Below are 18,909 nucleotides of genomic sequence, written 5' to 3' on the forward strand. Positions count from 1 at the left end.
CAATAGCGGTACATCTGTTGAGGAAAAAAAACCCTAAACTCTTCTAAGCTTAATAAGGTTTAAAAACCAGTTTGCATTCTAAACCATGGTAACCGAAGGTGTGTGTACAGTGTGCACATGTGTCGATGTGTGTGTGTGTGTGTGTGCGTGCGTGTGCGCGTGCGTTAGTGTGTGTGTGTGGCGGCAACAAGCTGTGCTTCCTTAGCTCAGTTGCCCTGAGGGTAGCTCATTACCAACACTCCAGGCTAGGACTTGATGCATGTCTGCCCATATTCTGGCTTAATAAATTCCACTCCTTTTGGCCCCCCTCGCCTCCATTAATCTGTGTATTTAATTAAGGTCTGCTTGTTTTAACTGTGCGGCGCGTGAGACAAAACAGCAGATAAATGCAGCGAGACACACATGCAACCCAGAGATGGTGGGTTGGGAAAGATAACTAAAACAGAAGGAGAAATGCAGAGCAAATAATTAAGAGTGTGACAGAGGGAAAAAATAAACTCTGGTTCTTTCAGTAGGCACTTATGCTTAATGTATGCACTGTTTTTCGATGGTGTTGTATGACGTAACCAATCTAGCTCACAACATGGTGCATCAGAGGTCTGCAATGTTTTTCAGTCCAAGGACCCCTTAGCTGTGAGGCATAAGAAGCAAAGACCCCCACTATAGGCTACATTGTATGAATTGTGTTTTTATTTTTGAAGAAAGATTTCCATGTGATTGATAAGAGGCTTTCAAAGCTAGCTCACCATATAGCTAATTGTCCCATAAATGTCTGATTTGAGACTATGGTAGTTTGGAAGTAATACACTCGTCTATGGGTAAACGGGTAAATCTCACACATTTAAGTGAGATGTTGTCTTAGCGAAAGAGGACATGAAGTTTGGTGCGAGAGAAGAGGAGGCAGAGGACAGGGTGAGATGGAGGCAGACCCCTGAAGGGAACAGCCGAAAGTAATACAAGAGGTTGTCTTCTGCAAAACAAGAATGCTGATTATAACACAGAACAAAACAGCCCGTTACTTTTTCCGACAAGAAAACAAAGACAAACAAACACAAAGAAACAAAGTACTCAAACCCAATATTTGAGTCAAAGTCACGTAGGCTATTAATAGTACACAACTACATAGGCTAGACAGTATCATATAGTCTAGTCTTTTCATAATGTTGCTTTCGTCCACCACTGAAAACTGTGATTTGGAATGGATACGAGTGGATGCAGTAAATGAAGAAACACAGAGGTTTACATTTCAATTTGTATTCTTTACCACAAAAGTTAGAGAGAGAGAGAGAGAGAGAGAGAGAGAGAGAAAAAAAAACAATAAAGAGAAACAGAGATATGGATGGCTGGACATGTGTGACTATGTGGCTAGTACGCAGCACTAATAACAAACACATGTTCAGAGAAGGGAGACAAGAAATGAAATGAAATCCTATCCGGAAGCATTGAAACATTGTGGGTGCTACGCCTCAGCTAGATCAACGGTTCCCAACCTTTTATTTTCTGGATCCTGATTCTCTTGGGAATCTTGAAAAGTGTCCACGGCCAGTGGCGGTACTCAAGTACTGTACTGAAACGTTGACTTCACCCATTTTCAACCTATCTTCATATAATTGGTCCTCACTAATGTTCATGCTAAAATGGTAAACATTTTCTACTCTTTGTCTCAAATACATAAACTTTACATAAAGTATTTCTTTATATTATCATTAAAATATTAGTGTTTTGTCAATTATTTGGGGGCCCACTTGCAATATCCTCACAGCCCAAACAGTGGCCCCCGCCACTGAGAAACACTGAATCAGGGTGTGTGTTTATACATAGAGTGATATCGGGCAGAAACCTCTTATCTCCATATTTAAACTTTTTCAGTTTTTTCGTAAATTAATGCCCTGATCATACGCAGACCCAAAAGCATCAAAAGTAACAGATGCACAAGCTCGAAACGCAGCACGAGCTTGTAGATCTGCTACTTTTGCTTTATTTTATTGGAATCCTGAAAAGTAATAGTTTATAGGACATATGAGGTTTCCACCCGACAGAGGTGATGCTCATGTTTGACAAGCTTTGGTACTTACAAAAGGTTAGCGTGAATTGGAAATCAAATGAAAAACACAAGCCAACAGAGATGGCAAACACGTTTTGAGAAGCGTGAGGCAAAGGATTAAAAAAAAAAGTACAGTAATCAGGTCATTCAGTTTTCTATAATAATAATAAGAATAATACTACAGAGATCAGTGTCGGTCCTTGAGATTGTATGATGTTGTAACCAGAAAGAAATACAATGAAATAAAAATGGACCACAGTACATAGGCAACCTGAACAATTAAAGAGTGTATTCTTCTTTCTAAAAGGTAACATAATATGCTGTATATAAATAAGAAATGTAACTTTTAGCTGATTTGACACACGAGACGAGGCTAACTGTAACAAGGATAACCATTTTCATTTAAAAGTGTCTTTTCTTTAAAAAGTTTTTTTTCCTTCTCCTTTCTTCTTTTAAGCAGTCAGTCCACAGTTCAACCGATGGGGTTCAAAACAAAAACAAAAACAAAACAAATTAAATTGCTGTGCCATATTTAGAGTACAAAAATACATACTATGCAAGACAAGAACTATTAAAAATAGTCTCTGTGAATACTTGAGCGCTACATACATACAGTATTGTGTGTTTTGGCTTGCGGCCATAGAAAGAAAGTCAGAGAGAGAGAGAGAGAGAGAGAGAGAGACACACACGGGGCCGACTAAAACGGTCTCCCTCCCGGATCTGTGAGGGTTTGAAGGCAGAGCCAAAAATACAAAAACAAAATAGAAGTACAGTAGCTAGCAGTGGCCTTGAGAGGAAGCTAATTGTCACACAGCGTCGATGCTATGCTAGCAAACGTGACAGACAACGCACACGTAAAATACCTCTAATGGACCATATTCACACAGATGCCGTTTTGCTTTAATTTCAAGGAACCTTCAGTTTGATATGCATTACGTTACGTACCCCCCATTTACGATTATTCTCTTGGACCCTGATCTACACTGTAAAGCTCTGAGTGTTTATTTAACTGAGCTGAGTTACAGACCCTTATTACATGGCTTGGTTGAATGCTTGATTCTGATTGGTCAATCGGTGAATTCAGCAGTGCGTTATTTCTTGATAACAGACCGCTCCACTATAAGAGACCGCTGCCTAAATCAAACCCTCTGAGCACCTGTTGGGCCCCATTGATTTACTGTTGTTTTCAACATGACAGCCATGTCAACACACACACAATGTCATTTACAGCTAAACAAGCAGTACCCGGAAATGGGTTCTATTTGATCAACTCACTTCCTTGTTTTCCGACAGTGCTCCAGCCCTGCAGCTGGGCAGACGCAGCCAGCGCGAACTTATAGAATATTTTTTTTGTTGTGTTTTGGGTTAATTTATTAATTTATGTTAGGTAGCCATGTAATAAGCGGGATAATATCTGGCTAGGTGGTCATTGTCGGGATTTAATTCAGGCGAAACACCTAGCCAGATATCATCCCTTACATAATAAGGGTCTATTTCGACCCCAGGTGAGAAACAGTGTGTTACATACTGGTATGTAACTGGTATGACGTAGAAGAGCAAAATGGAAGATTCAAAATGTGAATGTGGTCAAGACGAATGCTACAGTTTTGTAGTCCCAAAACCAGGACTTTACGCCACAGCAACGGGTTCCCTCTGCAGATTTTCCAATGCTTTTCTCCAATGCTTTTCTCCCACAATTATGACATAACAGTCTAATCACAATTATTTGAGATAATCGCAATTATTTTTGCATGATCGCCATAATCGTCAACAAAAGCAGGAATAGCAGATCTGCAAGCTTATAAGGTGTCACTTCGTGACGGGTTGTAAGCTTGTAGATCAGGTATTTCCGTAATTTCTTTGTATACTGTATTTTAGTTACTTGTCATATCTGCCCTGTGCAATTTATTTGTTATGAAGCCACCCCTAATAGCAGGTTTTTAGTGCCGTCTGCCAGACGATTTGAATGCCAAAAAATAACATTGACATTACATCAACGGGAGTGCTGGATTTAGAGATTAATTACGTCAAAAGGCAATCTGAAATGTTCAATAATTAAATTGTTAATTCAGACTGAGAGTTGCTGTTTCCGTTAAACAATGTGTCTATGTTGCACTCTGTTTCATTCCCGTTTATTGTTTTACTCTTAGTATTTTATATTTGTGTACAGCACTTTGGTTCAACGCTGTTCTGTGCTCTATAAATAAAGTGGATTGGATTGTGTGTGTGTGTGTGTGTGTGTGTGTGTGTTTGGGTGTGCGCGCACGCGTCCGGAGCTCATTTATATTCTTTCTTGTGAACTCTGCCTGTGGGCTGAGTAATTGATTTCCTGTATTTGTTTTCACATACATTTGATTTATTTATTATTCATTTTATAATATTTTTTATAATAATGTAAGTCACCAGTGGTTCCTCACAAAACATTGCATTGTAACAACATGTTTTGAGCTGGTAGATCCGCTGTTTTCGGCGATCACATTTAACACTGAGTTTGTCTTAACCCTTGAGGCTGTAGCTGCTGTGTTGGTTTTAGCTAGAATACCAGCACAATTTCCACCGCGGAGGAAAGCCTGGTATTCGTTCTAAACAGGCCTGTTTTTCCCCACATAATGCAAATCAATTAGGCTAGTTTAGTCTCGCTAGCCGATCTATGAGTTAGAATAAGAGATGGTCAATACAAACGATTATATTATTATTATTATTATCAAAAATAAAAACTATTATTCCAAACTTTAAACACATTTTAAACTAGGGGAATAATTTTGGAGATCCACGGCACCAGAGAATCAGGTCATTGGTCCCGGCCGCCTGATGACTTAAAGTTGTAATTTCTATTCATATGTTCCAGTGTTCAACGACAAAAACACAATTTAATTGCAATCACAATTAATCATCATAACAAATCTCATAATTGTGACAGACCTAGTTGTGGTGCTTGAGAGAATATTAGGTTCTTGAGTTTTCCTCTATGAGGATAATGTGACTACATAGCAGAAAAGTAGGCTTCATTCCATCACACACTCATATCCCTGATTTATGCTTCATTTTAGCACATTCCAAATACAAAGAAATAGCATTGGAAATCTGCAGTTGTAAGCCGTGGCACAGGTATTATATCGTTGCCATTGGGAAGAAACCTTATATCTCCATATTTAATTGTTTTGTTTCTTAAATTAATGCCCTGGCCTACATCATACAAGAGTGTCACACAAAAGTAGTGAAAATAGGAGATCTACGTACGTATTCCATCAACTATTTTCACTACTTGAATTATATATATTTTTAAATAATACTAAAAAGGAACAGATTTGGACAAACACAAGGCTTCCACCCGATAGAGACGATAATATAACATCCCGGGGTTGCCCTACGAATAAAGACCTCATCCCTGTAGCACTCAGTAGAGGCTAGCGTAGCCTAGTGGAACCTAGCAGGGAAGGGAGGAGGTGGCACGGGTATAAATGTCTCGATTGGTCACCATGCCTGTTCAGATGGCGCAGGACTCGTCCTGAGGGGCGGGGCTGAAGGCGGAGCTGCGGAGCGCGTCCAGACAGTTGACCAGGATGAGCGTGCCCGTCAGGTGCTTCCAGCGCTTGGTGATGGGGCTCTTCATCTTGTCCAGGCCCATGTGCAGCTCCTGGATCACGTCTCGGTAGCTGTCGCCGATCTGCGCCGCCCACGTCACCAGGAAGTCGTAGGCCGGCTTCCACATTGCCTGCATGGCATGTCCCAACCCCACCCACCGCACACGCACACCCACACCCACACGCACACACACAGGAGAGAGAGAGAGATAAGGCGGTTAGGATACGAGTTGGATGGCACTAGGGGTGTGACGAGTTAATCGGACAAATCAATTTAATCGATTATAAAAGAGAATCGATAATTCAATAAAATAATTGATTAATAATTGATCCATGTTTCTGGCATGATGTTATAGGTGAAAAGTTTCAATAAAAAAAAACTGTAAAAAAGTTAAAACAGTGATTTGAGTCACTGTAGCAGTTGCTAGGCAGATTACTGAGTGGGGACTAACAGTCAGAACTCAGAGATGAGCTGTCGCGATTATAAACTAGTTTTGTGCACTAAGGACTTTGTTCTGTTCGGCAAGCTCTGTGCAAGTCTCTTTGTTTGGAGTATGCTGAATCAGAACACCATGTCAGCTGGTTACACTATGTTTCAACTTACATTATAATAGTTCACAACCTATTAATTTAAATTATAAAAGGCACTGAATCTTAGTTAATTGTCTCCGCCAGTCTGAAAGTGCGCAGCTAATCTCCGGCACTGTGGCCTGGTCGATGCGAAACTGTGCACACACACGCACAAGTAGGTGTGCAATGTTGGCACCTCGACAGAGTGCATTTCTAGTTCTGTCTGTGAACAGCTAATCTCCAGCACTGTTGTCTTGCTTGCAGCAAAACTATGCACACAAACTCCCTAGATGCCAGGGCTGAACCTCTGGGCCAAATCTTTCACATGGGCCTAGCTGTTATAGCACCATAGGGAGGCAGATTTTAGCAAAACCCATTTTTGGACAGTGCTCCTAAAAGTTTTGTCCAAAAATCGGGTACACAGTATCTCTATAGTCATTAAACAAAACAGCTCTTTCGGATTTTTGAGGGGCACTAGCCCCACCTATGCCCAGCTTTGTGTGTTTGTGTGTACCTTAGAGTATATATTAATAGAGACGGCACCTGGAGGAAACCCTGAGGCGAAATGGACATATTGGCCGAATGTGGTATTGCAGCGCTGGGCCAAACACATGAATGCGCTGGTCCGTTGACTATCATTGCGCACGTTCATGATGACACGTGAACGCTGTTTCATACGTGAACGAACGCGTGCAATGATAGTCAACAGCCAGCGCGTTCATGTGTTTGGCCCAATGAATCGCAGAATGCACTCTGTTCCTACCCGGAAGGAAGAGTGAAATCGCCTCATGCGCTTTAGAGCAACTTAATGCAAGTGGATGGGAGGAGAAATCTGGTATACTCTAAGGTGTATACCCCATAGCGATGATTTTATTGGCTAGGCACCCCATAGCGAGGATTTGAATGTACGTATTCAGGATAGAAAGTGAGGACAGAAAAGTGAGGGCGCAAATTGTGATTGGCCAGAATGTGATGATATGTGATGATAAGAGCGCCCCTCACTTCACACGAGTGAGATTTTTCATATTCCATCCTGATTGGCTAAGATTGTTTACGTTTTTTCTAGTTAAAACTACTTTACTGTTCTATTGCAATAAATGTGAGGATTTGCGTGTCAATATATAATATTGTGTGTGTGTGTGTGTGTGTGTGTGTGTGTGTGTGTGTGTGTGTGTGTGTGTGTGTGTGTGTGTGTGTGCGCGTGCGTGTGTAGCCACTGAACTCCACAAATGAAGGTTAACTATGCTTCTGTAGTTAAGCCAGACTCACCTCGCTGTCCACCACTCCGTTCTTGTCCCTGTGCGGGGCCTCATAAGCGTCCATCTGCTGCCGGGACACTTTGGCCAGCCTCTCGGCTAACTCCCTCCAGCGGCCGGCCACTTCCACAGCCGTGGTCAGCAGCACAAAGTCCATCACCAGCCTGGCCACCAGACCCTGGCAGTCCATCTTTAACAGAGCCTGGGATGGGAAGAGGAGACGAGGAGAGAGCTTAGTGTTAGGACACAATGTACCTTAAGCAATAAACCACTTATATGGTCAAATATGACTGTCCGCCTGAGTTTGGGAGGTTGGGGTTTTATTGCCTGACCAGGTCACACCAAAGACTAAAAAAGGGCAAAAAAATGGCACCCAATACCTCCCTGCTTGGCCCTCAGCATCAAGGGTCGGATTGGGGATAAGTCCCTGCGGCATACTAGCGTCATGTCCAGGGGGTATACTTGTACATCATGCTGCCTCATGCTACAGAAACAGGAGATAGTCTCTTGCCCTGTGGGCCACATGGCTCTGCACGGCTTACTTACTAGTTACAGGCTCATAACGTGCTAATAATTATGACCCCTAATTGGAACGTTCCGTCACGAGCAGTTAATTTGTTAAGCGAAGAGATTTGGTGTAGATGGACAAAAGGAGGGGAACAAGTATGTGGACAACAGAGTAAGTGGTTAAAAAAAAGAACAAGCTAGAGATGAGAATAGAATGAAAAGAGAAGAGACCAGGTAGGTAGGTAAGACAGAGAACAAGGATTAATAGTTCAGTACGGGGCCGACCACAGGGAACAAAGAGCAGGAGTAGCATGGTAAGCAAACCTGAGGGAGAAAGGGGCTTTCAAAGTTCATTTCCTGTCCTGACAAAGTTTTAGCTGATATAGTGTGCAGTTTATATTACTTCATTGTGCGGGTATAATACTGTGCTTATGAAATACATCTAGTCAACAAACAAGTTCCATTGGGTTGCAGAGGGGCCGTGCTCGAGGGCAGAGATGCTGCAGAAAAACAAATCAATGAAGGTTAGCTGGCCAATTTGCGTCGTCACAAAAAGCCAAAATCGGCCATTCCTCGGGCGTAGCTTATTGTGCAATGTCTGACATCTCCCTACCGGCCACATATATATTATAGGTGTCCCCCGTGGCACAATCGTTACTGGTGATTGGTGAAAGGGTCTGCTCAGCTTGCTTGTGTTTGGTACATTTTGCAGTGTGATGCCACATTATTGCTATCCGTTGTCAGATTAAGGCATCTTTTTTATGTTGTTGCCCCCTCTAACCCCCCCCCCCCCCCCACACCCCTACAGGCTGGGATTTGTACTTCAAATGTACAATAACAACCTAGCAGGTTGCTCTCCAAACTGAAGGGAAAGGGGTGCACTACTACGTGACTAACACCATGAACCTTGAATTTAATTTATCTGTATCTTATCTATCTTGGTTTGACTCCTGACGATTATTCTTATATGTGCTTCACTCGATTATACTGCCAAGGCTTCTGCGATACCTACAGTATATTATTTCCCCCCATGGGAATCAATAAATGTTCATCCTATTTAATCTTATGAAAAGGTATGGCCAGACACTGGTGAAGTATGAGCGAGCACAGAAAGAGGCCATAGTGAAACAAAGAATTGTATTTACCAATTTAAATCCTCTATACTTGCTTGCTACTACATGACACACTCTTTTGTCCACCTCTACACCAAATCTCATCACCAAAAAGAACAAGATCATAAGTTCATAAAACGTCATGTAGATCTGCTATTTTTGGACCAAATGCTCCCCCAGAATAGGGATCCTAGGCTTAAGCCTATAGGGTTCAATGTCGTTAAAAACACAAGACAGGGAGGGTTTAATAATGGCATGGCTTCACTGTGCAATCTATGGATAACAAAGCTAGTACAGAAAGTGTGCAGTTTGTGAATGAAGCACCAAATAAAAGTCTCAATCTGCGATTTGCAAAACATTGCAAAAGATGACGCTCACACTAGCGCTCTGTTTCCTAAAGACAATGAACCCATTTTTATGTTTTGGTATTATCACTATTATAGATTTTCCTTTAACCAAGTGGTGTTTTACCCCCTCAGGCCGGGAACCCATTTTTGGGTTCTGTACAGTATGTACAGTATTCAAAAATGTAACATTTTTGATGCTGCTATATAAATATTTGAAGTTTTTCAGAAACCTTAGGTCAGGATTTAGAGGCGTTTTTAGAATCGGCCTCAGGCCTAAATGGGTTAAACCTTAAACCACTGCTCCGATGCGTAGTAGTGAGCTTGTAGAGGAGTCTATTTTTCGGTTCTTGACACCGGCATGCAACTATGTACAATATAAACTCTAAATCATCCTCTCAGGAGAAAGCCAAGAGTTTGTTCGCTATGAGAGAATGTTGGGCTGACATGTTTGGACTGGAATCCAAATGACTTTGGGGCGGGCTCTAATCCATGTGTGTTAATGTGCTGACATGAGCCTAGCAGCATGAGATGAGTTATGATCTTGCATTGCAGTGACAGCTGAGTAGTGATATGCATGATATCTGGAACAATGCCTACACATCGATGACTCACTAAGTGAGCTCAGAATCAACTTTGTTGTCACATCACGCAAACACAGGTGTGTGTGGGTGGAATTGTTCTGTGTGAGTCTCAGACTTTGCAGTTAAAGGAGGAGTTAAGAAGAGGGTTACAAAGTCAAATCAAATATACAAAGTCCAATAAGGACCGTGCATGTTTAATACATTAGCAATGGAGGGACTATGGGAGGCAGAACTGCTTCTCGTTTAGGGTGGAAAACATAGAAAGCATATTAAAATAGAAAGAATATAACTAAATGCTCTCTTTCACCTTTTTACATTGGACTTCAGTGACATGCACATATTCTTAACAATGCCTACATATCACCAATGATGAGCTACAGTAAAGATGCTAACGTGTTCCTCAGCTGTGACTGTCTGGCATAGCAGCGTCAGCTAATCTGTCATTGGTGCATACTGTACCAAACATACAGACCATATCGTTGCTGCCTGCTTGCTTCACCATAAAAGAGTGTCGTACAAAAGCTTATAGATCGACTAGTCCAGCTACTTATCTATATATATTTTTAATATAATAATGAAAAAGGTTTTCACCCGACAGCGTCGATATCATATTATTATTGATGTTGTGATGGACATGTTGTGAGCTTGTAGATCTGCTATTTTCACAATTATTTATCTGTGGAACCGAATCAAACCAAAATGTAATGCCTCAACGCCATACATTCCAAGTTGTGCTTGTCACGGGTCCCCAGTTAAAAATGCCCCGCCAAAATGTATTTTTTGGGGGGAACTGCTGCTGTACAGGAGGCAGGAGCTGCTCTTTCTCTGTCTCTCCAGCCACTCTGGGAGGACAGTTGGTTATTTGTGGAAAGAGCAGACGCAGTGGAAATACACACAGTCTGACCCCAACACAGCCAGCCAATCACTGGACAAGGCACAAGAGATTTGCCAAAAAGCAAATAACGTACACGCATGCAAACAAAGGGGTCACGTGTCCACGCACGCACGCCTGCACGCACGCACGCACACACACACAAATATGTTGCAATAAAAATGTGAGTTTGTCACAAAAGCCTAAGGCCAACATCTGGACTTGTCGGACACAGTATAGTTGAATATGTTGCAATAGAAATGTGTGTTTGTCACAAAACCCCAAGGCCAACACCTGGACTTGTCGGCACCACCACTGCTCTAGGCCAGTGGTTCTCAACCTACAGGATTTGACAGTGGGGTGACAGATGAAAGCAATCAACAAACGATACTATGAAAACTGGTCATATATCAGATATAAGAAGGAGGCAACCCCATTGTGGAAATATTTTTCTGTGGAACTGAGTCAAACTGAATGTAATGCCTCAACTCCTACATTCCAAGTGCTTATCAGGGTGTAGGGTCCACAGTTCAAATATGATTCTTTCTGTGGGTCACGGCCTGAAAAGGTGGAGTTCGGTGGAGTCCGAACTCAACCAACTCTGGCTCTACACTGCAATCCTTCCCCTGAACCCTCTATATGCAATTACGCAGCACGCCACGCATGGCCAGTCAGTCGCACACACTCATGAATGCGCATGCGGCCCTGTCTGACTTATGCAGACCCGACGCAGTCAGTCACACACAGGCCAGGGGTGCTCAGTCACATTTTAAAAAGCTCCGAATTTGGAAGCCAAGGTTCCACGGTGCAAAAGAATGCAGAGAATGACAGGATATGGGAGATGGAGGGAGGAGGGGTGAGGGGGTGGGATGCCATGCCTCAGTGTTGCACTCCCATTGAGACGTGAGATAGGCACAGTCAATGCCCCCCCCCCCCCCCCCCCCGCCCGTCTAACTGTTATCCAGGAATGTTGAACCGCTGCCAGATTAAATTCATCACCCCCCCACCCCCCTGAGGGCAGCTTTGTGTCGGCTCCAGCAGAACAGTCTTCATAGCAGCACAGATCCCACTAATCCGATCCCACTTTTTTTTTTGCCAGGATAGTGGAAATTATTATTATTCAGGTCATTGCAAGACTGACAAGAGATTTATTTTGTATTATTATTATTATTTCTGCCATTTATATCATCCCCGTCCGTCTCCAGTGATAAACTGATAAACGGCAAGCAATGAATCAATTCAAATCGATTAAAATCAATTACTAAATTAGTAGACAACTAACTCAATTCTCAATTTCTCACTGCATGTATTTCTGCATTTCCCTCAAGTGTAATGCTAGCACTTTTAACTGCTGCGACAGCACCACCACACAGTACACACACCGAGGAACAGATGGCATAAAAACATATATATATATTTCACAACACAAGCAGCCCTGTTAGATGGGCAACATCTGTGGCTTGAGTATAGGCACTTTAGATGTTGAATTTGCACATCATGTATGGATTAGTATGCCTATTAAACACAGTGGATAAGGATATTGGGGGATGGCCGATAAAGACTGACAGAGATACAGAGATAATACAAATGTCAGGAGGAGAGGGGCCCGGGGGTACTTTGTATACACGAGTGGCTGATTCTGGTCTCCTTGCGGGATGTTGTGTTGTGATGTGGGGGGGGGGGGGGGGGGGGGCATGGAGGAGACCCCCGTCACAAAGATAAGGCCTTCGACAAGCACCTGTTTCCTTTCCTTTCCTTTTCCTTTCTCTGCACAGTGGCAGGAAATCCCAGCATGCTGAAATGAAGGAGATCGTGTCCTGCCTCACCTCCAGCTAATGTCTGGCTGCTCCACTTTATAAAGACCTGTTGAAGACCTGAGGCCCATTCTAAAAATGTCTTCTAAATCCTAAAGGTTTTCTGAAAAAAACGTATGTTGATCAATGCGTGCTCAAAACTATGTCAAGGACCCCCAGAATTATTTATGTACCCACCCACCCCCCCCCCCCCCCATATCAAAATATTTTGTTCCAGGGACCCTCAGAAGCAAAGATTTGATTGAAAAATGTTTGCTTTAAAAATTATATATAAAGATTTGCACAGATTTCCAAGAATGTTTGAATAGGAAATCTAAAATGACACAGATGCTTTCCCGGTTCTAATGGGTTAAACTACAACTTTGTTCACTGGTGGTGACCTGCATTCTGGGTTAAAATGCTGAAAATGTCCTGGGGACATAGTACAGCACTTGAGAGGCAAATAAACAACAAACTAAACTAACTGATCAACTAGAAATCCCACATCAAGGTTGTAAAACGTCTACTGTCCAAGTGGACGTTTTTTATTTTGTGCCAAACTGTAATGAGATTCCCTTATGGTGTTCCTGAAACATTGTGTTTGTTCAGAAGGCTGTGATGGACATACGGACAGACAGACAGACGGAAGGACAGACATACAGTATATACAGATGGGCGGATGGATGAACAATCAGGAAACATAATGCCTCCCGGCCATGGATGTTGAGACATGAAAGGACTGTTCCCAAGAACCAAATATAGCAATGTTCTGTTCTCACCCGCATAGAGCTGCCATATTTAATAAAATCCTGAAAGTGCCATGCCTCTTATAAATAGAGCCCAACGGAGGCCAGAGTTTTGGGCTTAAAGCCAAACTTCAATTGTGGACACGGACAGTCCTTGATCACCGATACTGATGTTTGACTGGTATTTTGGCAAAATGGTCTAGTTTATAATTGAAAACATTTAACCTCTACGTAAACAAATAATACAAGATAAACACCAATGAATGTATATTTATTTTACACACATACTCCCTACTCCTTCTATACAAATATTCTTAAAAATAGCCAATCTAGGATCTAGTCGCATAATTACTGAGACATATCAATTTGTCTCTGATCTTGCTGCTTTACTAGGACCCCCCTGGGCCACTTTGAAAAGCACTGGTGTGGAAGGATAGGGATGTTGAATAAAGGATCGACATAATCAATAATTGCACTAGTAGTGACGCTCCCCACTGGCAGCTTTGTTCTTTGTGTTTGACTAATTCCTCCAGCTTCCATTTAATTGCTTGTGTAATCTATAGCGTAAACCTCCCTCTCTGCAGTGAACTGTGGAGGCGGGTCTGGCAGTGGCACGGGGGTGCAACTTTTTAGACAAATTGTCTTCATTAGGCCCCGTCCTCATTGGTGAATGTTGGGACGACACTCTTTAGAGACTCGAGGCAACTTTTCACCATCTGTTGTTATTCAGGTGGCGAAACGTGCACCAAGGTAGACACGGTGGAAGGTTTTCATATCGTTGCTGTCGGGCAGAAACCTCCAATGTCCATATTAACTAACTATTTGTGTTTTTTGGGGGGTAAATGAATGCCCCTGCCCTACTCGATCATACCACAGATCAGACAAAAGCATCCAAGGTGGCAGATCCACAAGCTCGACATCCGTTGGGAACTCGTTTAGCTTTTGAATCCTGAAAAGCAACAGTTTTGGACACATGTTTCCTCCTGATGAATCTTCTAACATCTTACAAAGTGAGTTGTGCTCTTAATTAATTTCTGATGGGCCTAAGGCTTAAAGCAGTGGTAACCAACCTTTTCAAGCCCAAGAGCCCATTTTATTCCCAATTGTAAGCCAAGATCTACCACTAAAACGTGTTCGAAAAAACACTTGTTTTTTTGCTATTTCTGACAGGCTCAATGCATGTGCACACATCCACACAAAGACTAAAGCTTAAATTAGAATAAAAACTTATAGTAAGTTATATTATCAATGTCAAATAATAGACAAAAAAGACAAATGTATTAGAAAAAAAAAATATTAGGACAAAAATACAAATAAACTTCTTTGTTGAGTTTCTTTTAAATAAAACAAAATGCAAAGGACATGAATTGCACAATATTTTGTTTCTCATTTCAATGAATATTCACATTGGCAGATGTTCAAATGACATAGGCATAACATGACCATATATATTTGCACAGATATGGTGACATACTCTCAGGGTCAGCCCACCTTTAATGAGACTGCTGTGACTGCACTTTATCTGCAAGCGTTTTGAAATCTGGTTCATATTTAGTGATTGCCAGTCTGAGGGTGTCATTAAGATGTGAGTCAGTCATACGAGTTCATGATAGCGTCCCCGACACGTTGAATACTAAACTTATTTGTAAAGTTCAACTTTTAACCAAACGTGGGAGAAACACTGTGCACGGCTGCACGCACAAATAAAGAGTGCACTCGCGCACGCACATGACGGATTATTATCGATCAAAACAATCCTTAGCGTCGCTTACAAAAGCATGTGTTGCACAGCATGAATGATAAGTAATCACCGACCTGGCTGGATAAATATCAGTGGTCCATATCCATTGTGTGACCTGCTTAACGAGCAACGGTAGGCAGCCGAGTAAGTTAACAGCTTAGTAAATTAATAGTCTACTGTGTGTCAGATGTTCTGTCTGAATTAGTCAAAGCCAAGGAGAATGTTACAATTTAATTCACAATCGAGCATCTTGCCCTGCATCGAATATCCCATGATAGAACAGCAGGATAAAAACGGATAGTCTGTCTATCATCCATGCATCCATGAGCTAAGCGTCAAGCCCTGTCTAGGACCCACTTCCTTCAAAACTGTGGCTTTCTTGTTCCAATAGTTAGAATCTTCAACTCTCACTGTGTCATGTTTTGACAGCGGCACTAAACATTTTGACACTTTGTCATAGTGATATTTATCCAGCCAGGTCGGTGATTACTTATCATTCATGCTGTGCAACACATGCTTTTGTAAGCGACGCTAAGGATTTTTTTGATCGATAATAATCCGTCATGTGCGTGCGCGAGTGCCGAGTGCACTCTTTATTTGTGCGTGCAGCCGTGCACAGTGTTTCTCCCATGTTTGGTTAAAAGTTGGCGTTCGAACTTTACACATAAGTTTAGTATTCAACGTGTCGGGGACGCTATCATGCTGCGTTCACTCTGACGCTCTGCGCTGCCTGCGAGGGAACAACACAACAGACACACAACGGACACAGCACATGAGCACAGAGTGCTAAAAGGGGGAGGGCCGAGGGCGGTGCGGTGGAAGCAAGGGGTACAGATCTTCAAGCTAAAATGCATCGAGCCTCTACACATTGTTAGCTTGTAGATCTGCTCTTTTTTGCGAACGACATTCTGCTGTGTATTGGCAGTGATGGCTGGCTGCCCGTCAGTCTGACACTTCGGGTTCGACTTGAAAGGTTCCAGCGAGCTACTGGTAGCTCACGAACCCCTGGTTGGTTACCCCTGGCTTAAAGGGATATTTCACTTTCAAACATGTCTGGGGTCATTTTAAGGTCTACTGTGGCTGTTGTGAGCATCCTCGACACACCCCCTTCCTATATAAACCCATTGTAACTTCAAACTCCATTTCAACCATCATGTTATATTATTTGAAAACAAACTAATATTGTCCTTCTACTGCCATGTTTTTCAATAACCTTTTTCATTTACTTATTTTTTTCATTTTCCAAAACAAATACTAAAAAATAAATTAAAAACGTAATTGAAAAAAAGAAAACGCCCCCAGGGACGTGTCTTTTCAATTAGTCTAACATGGTTAAAATGATTGAAGTTAAAATGAGTGTCTGATAAAATAAAATCAAGCAACTAAAAACTAAAAAATCTGAATCAAGCAACAAAAAAAACTGGTGTGCTGCACAAAAGCCAGCAGAGTAGACTTTAAAATTTGACCCCAAACATGTTTGAAAGTTTAGAAGTCATACAACATTCAAGACAAAGATGATTTTTGTTTTGTTTTGTTTTAGATAATAATAGTAGTTGTACAGAGAGACTGCTGTGAGACAGAACAGAGACTGCATGGCATAATTAGTGCGTTTTACAACGGCTTTAGGCCACACGCAGGAGAAATTATATGCTGTGCTGTTATTCTAAAATGTCAGCTGGGTATTATGGAAGAGGTTATGGAATTTTGTGTGTGTGTGTGTGTGTGTGTGTGTGTGTGTGTGTGTGTGTGTGTGTGTGTGCGTGCGTGCGCTATGCGTGTATGAATGCCCACATGGCTTAGTTAAATGCCAGAGAGATTGCTTCACCAGCTTAGCAATCAGCATGGTGAAACCCGGCATCGTCCCCCCTACTGTATAAATCATCCTCTTGTCAAAATGTGAAAGCAACTCCTGCAGATGCACTTCAGGCTGATATGGTGCGGGGGGAGATCAGAATATAGGGCCCACATATCAGTCTGCCCAATACCGCGACCATTGTTTGACTTTTACTTTTAGTGGTGCTAACCACTCCTACACGCAGCAATGTGTGTATGTCTCTGTGTCTTGTCTGTATGTCTAAGTGCCACTGTTGCACACACACACACACACACACACACACACACACACACACACACACACACAAACACGCACACGCACCAAGTATTCTAAGGTCTACAAGCTCACCCTGCAAGTACAGTACAGTATACGGTACGGTACGGTACGGTACGGTACAGTACAGTACAGTACAGTACAGTACAGTACAGTACAGTACAGTACAGTACAGTACAGTACAGTAGTACCACTCACTTCAGATGTGTCTGATTTGTTTACAATGTCGGCATCTCCAATTATGCAGCCGATGTGTCCTGCATCCCCATCCTGGGCAGGTCATTATATACAGTAGCTTGAGGAACCGAATAGAACATGGCACCATTTCTACATTGAACTCAATGGACGCAGACGCCCTGTTCTTTTCTGTTGCCCTATTACTTTGAATGGTGTCTACGTTCCTGATTGGGAAAGTGAACACCATTTCCCTCTACACAGAATATCTTCATAAAAAAAATCCAATGTACAAGCTCACAATGCGTCGCATTGTAGATCTGCTATATTCGCTGAACGCTCGCCCCCAGAATAGGGACACTGGGAACAATAAAGTTCAATTCAAGTGATCTTTTTAATATTATTATTATTATCTAGAACTAGAAGTTATTTGTGTTTATTTTCATAGATTTAAATGTTTTAAGTTAAATGTTTTCAGTCAAAAGATTGTTAAAATCGGCAGTCTGGGAAATCCGTATGGAACCTGGCATGGGTCAGACTCTAGAGATCACACGTGTGTCTTAGTTTGCACAGGTGGAGACGTTCTCAGCCCGACCCCTTTCTCGCCTCCACACGAGAACCACCATGAAAAACAACAATCTCAATGTGAGTGGGAAACAAATATGCTTTTGTTGTCATGAACACCTGGCAGAGTAAAACGCACGGCTCTGCCTTCCACCCGCGGCTTCAATCTCTCTCCTATTATTTCTCAGACCCATCATCATTTCCATCTCGGTTTTGTCCTGCCAGGCTCCTTTCCCATCTGCCTCACTTACACTATATCTCAATCAAACCCGTGGGCTTTGGCAATTTCTTTCCTCTTAACCTGTTTTCTGGTGATGGGGAGGGTTTCTGCCCACGCTGGTGGCTTTCTATAACCTAGTCAACAATGCCATGCCTGCCCACTATACCTCCCCCCCTGGTCAAAACCCCAGGAGACGTTATGGCATCATGGTATATCCTACTACTGTCGAGTGTTGATTTTGACAGCAAATTTAGATTTCGTTTTAGTCATAGTCATAATAATTTAGTATTATTTGAAAGGTTGTAGTATTTTCTAGCTTTAGTCGACTAAATATCACAAGATTGTAGTCGACTGAAAACAAATATTGACATGCTTTAATGGCATCGTAATGCCTGATTTTACAGGCAGTTTACAGTTTGGTTGCATGCAGAAAATAACCTACTTGTAAATCTGCTATTTTCAGAGTGCAACACCCAAGAGCAACCAAGCATAAAATGTTAGTTCTACTGGATATCTTCCCCACTAGTCACTCTGTGACATTTTAGTCTAGTTTTTATTTGTTGACAAAATTGTCAATATATTTAGTCTTAGTTTTAGTCATCATAGCTTAGTTTTTATTTAGTTTTCATGAGTGAAAAAAAAGGTAGTCGACCAACATTATTCGTCATAGTTTTAGTCCACAAAATTAACAT

At 42.0% G+C, this 18,909-nt stretch overlaps 1 protein-coding gene across 1 annotated transcript in view; it reads right to left on the reverse strand.

The window, feature by feature from the left end:
• Window positions 1-2,467: 2,467 nt before the first annotated feature.
• LOC310867306 (SH3 domain-binding protein 4) overlaps window positions 2,468-18,909 on the reverse strand; it is a 55,980-nt gene continuing 39,538 nt past the window's right edge. Inside the window, exons 4-5 of the mRNA XM_083777253.1 lie at window positions 7,468-7,656; window positions 2,468-5,759 (exon numbers count right to left, since the gene is read on the reverse strand). Coding sequence (XP_083633379.1) covers window positions 5,532-5,759; window positions 7,468-7,656 — 417 coding nt within the window. The 3' untranslated portion in view covers window positions 2,468-5,531. The remainder of the gene's footprint in view (window positions 5,760-7,467; window positions 7,657-18,909) is intronic.

Source organism: Protomyctophum parallelum (genome assembly GCF_964188405.1).
Source record: "Protomyctophum parallelum genome assembly, chromosome: 11".
Lineage (NCBI taxonomy): Eukaryota > Metazoa > Chordata > Actinopteri > Myctophiformes > Myctophidae > Protomyctophum > Protomyctophum parallelum.